A 1,375-nucleotide genomic window follows, 5' to 3' on the forward strand; every position below is an offset into this window, starting at 1 on the left:
CTCCTCTTCTCACAAGACACACAGGCCAAGCGAGCGATCAAGAGCGAGCCATCAGCTCTCGCGCGCTCAGTTTAGCTAGCTGCTTCTTCTGAGAGAAATTAAAGATACATATAGCTAGTAGAAGGAGATAGATGGCGTCGATGTCGATGAGCTCGTCAAGGGCGCAGTGGACGAAGAAGCAGGACAAGCTGTTCGAGCAGGCGCTGGCGGTGTACGACAAGGACACGCCGGACCGGTGGCACAACATCGCGCGCGCCGTGGGGGGCAAGTCGGCGGAGGAGGTCAGGCGCTACTACGAGCTGCTGGAAGAGGACATCAAGCGCATCGAGGCCGGCAAGGTGCCCTTCTCCGCTTACAGGTGCCCCGCCGGCGCCGCCCCCAATTACTAGCTAGGCCCACAGGTAAACATACTGTTCGAGTCAACCGCTAGCTAGAGTGACTAAACTTCCGGTTTGGGCACGTCGTGAATTTGGTGGACCAGGGGGGTATTCTTTCAATTTGGTCAATTATTATTGTTATAGTAGCTTCATCAGCTTAACGGCAGCTTGAAGCTGAAGTTAGCTGAAACAGATGGTAAGCCTACCTACTATAGCTCAAGTCTTTCTTTTTGTGCTAGTTGTACCATGCTGCAGCTAGTGGAGACCGGAGAGGAGCTAGTTCCTAGGACCTTTCAAGTTTGAAAAGTAGGCTTGAATAAGATCCCAAAATCAGTAGGCCCAGCTGTTCAATTCACCTAGAGGTTTCCATGGCCTGGTGTGCTAGCTCTTGAATAGCAAACCGGTATTTTCTATTTCAGCCAGGCATAAACTTCTAGACTAGACTCTGCTGCGTAAAATTTGTGAAGTTGCAGGCAGCTAGCTGATCCGCGGCCCTACTTTTCTGCAGGCTGAAGCACCAGAAGATCTACGTACGTACTTCGGCAACAATCATGACATACAGTGGGTTTGGCTACAAAACAGTAACTCAACCAAGTGGCCGGAGCATCCGTGCACATATGTGAATAACTACCGCTACCTCTAGTTACCGCAGATCAATCGATCTCCCATGTATGTAGTAGTATACGTGTTCATCTGGATTCTCAATTTCTCATGTAAGATCATCTCTGTATTTGTATTATGTATCTTGAGAAAAAGTGAAGTAAAAAAGTCCTTCATTTCCCCTTAAACAAACTCCTTCATTCTGCACCCAGTTAATCAACAATTATCTTCATTAGCCTCTGTTCAAATTTAATAGATTTTGTTAGGAGTATTGCAAGCGATGTGATATGCTATGTTTAACTTTGCAGTATTTAACGACATCCTATATAAAAAAAATCATGCACATTATTAGTTTACCGTACCACATGTAAACCGCCAAATTGCACATTGGTTGGCCA

At 46.7% G+C, this 1,375-nt stretch overlaps 1 protein-coding gene across 2 annotated transcripts; it reads left to right on the forward strand.

Annotated features, from left to right (window-relative positions):
• On the forward strand, window positions 1-1,169 carry LOC120676660 (protein RADIALIS-like 3). 2 transcript variants are annotated; one of them, XM_039957983.1, is made up of 2 exons: window positions 1-401; window positions 886-1,169. In XM_039957983.1, exon 1 carries the CDS (start codon window positions 132-134, stop codon window positions 387-389), a length of 258 nt encoding a protein of 85 aa, XP_039813917.1. In that variant the 5' UTR covers window positions 1-131; the 3' UTR covers window positions 390-401; window positions 886-1,169. The 2 variants fall into 2 exon arrangements, with proteins under 2 accessions (XP_039813917.1, XP_039813916.1); XM_039957982.1 differs by having other exon boundaries at window positions 1-338.
• The last annotated feature ends 206 nt before the right edge of the window (window positions 1,170-1,375 follow it).

This window comes from Panicum virgatum, chromosome 5N (assembly GCF_016808335.1).
Source record: "Panicum virgatum strain AP13 chromosome 5N, P.virgatum_v5, whole genome shotgun sequence".
In the NCBI taxonomy this organism is placed as follows: Eukaryota; Viridiplantae; Streptophyta; class Magnoliopsida; order Poales; family Poaceae; genus Panicum; species Panicum virgatum.

Bases quoted from the DNA above. Each gene is read 5' to 3' on its own strand.
- LOC120676660 (XM_039957982.1), top strand. From the start codon at position 132: ATGGCGTCGATGTCGATGAGCTCGTCAAGGGCGCAGTGGACGAAGAAG. The intron at 339-885 runs GTGCCCTTCTCC...ACTTTTCTGCAG, and splicing joins AGCGCATCGAGGCCGGCAAG to GCTGAAGCACCAGAAGATCT.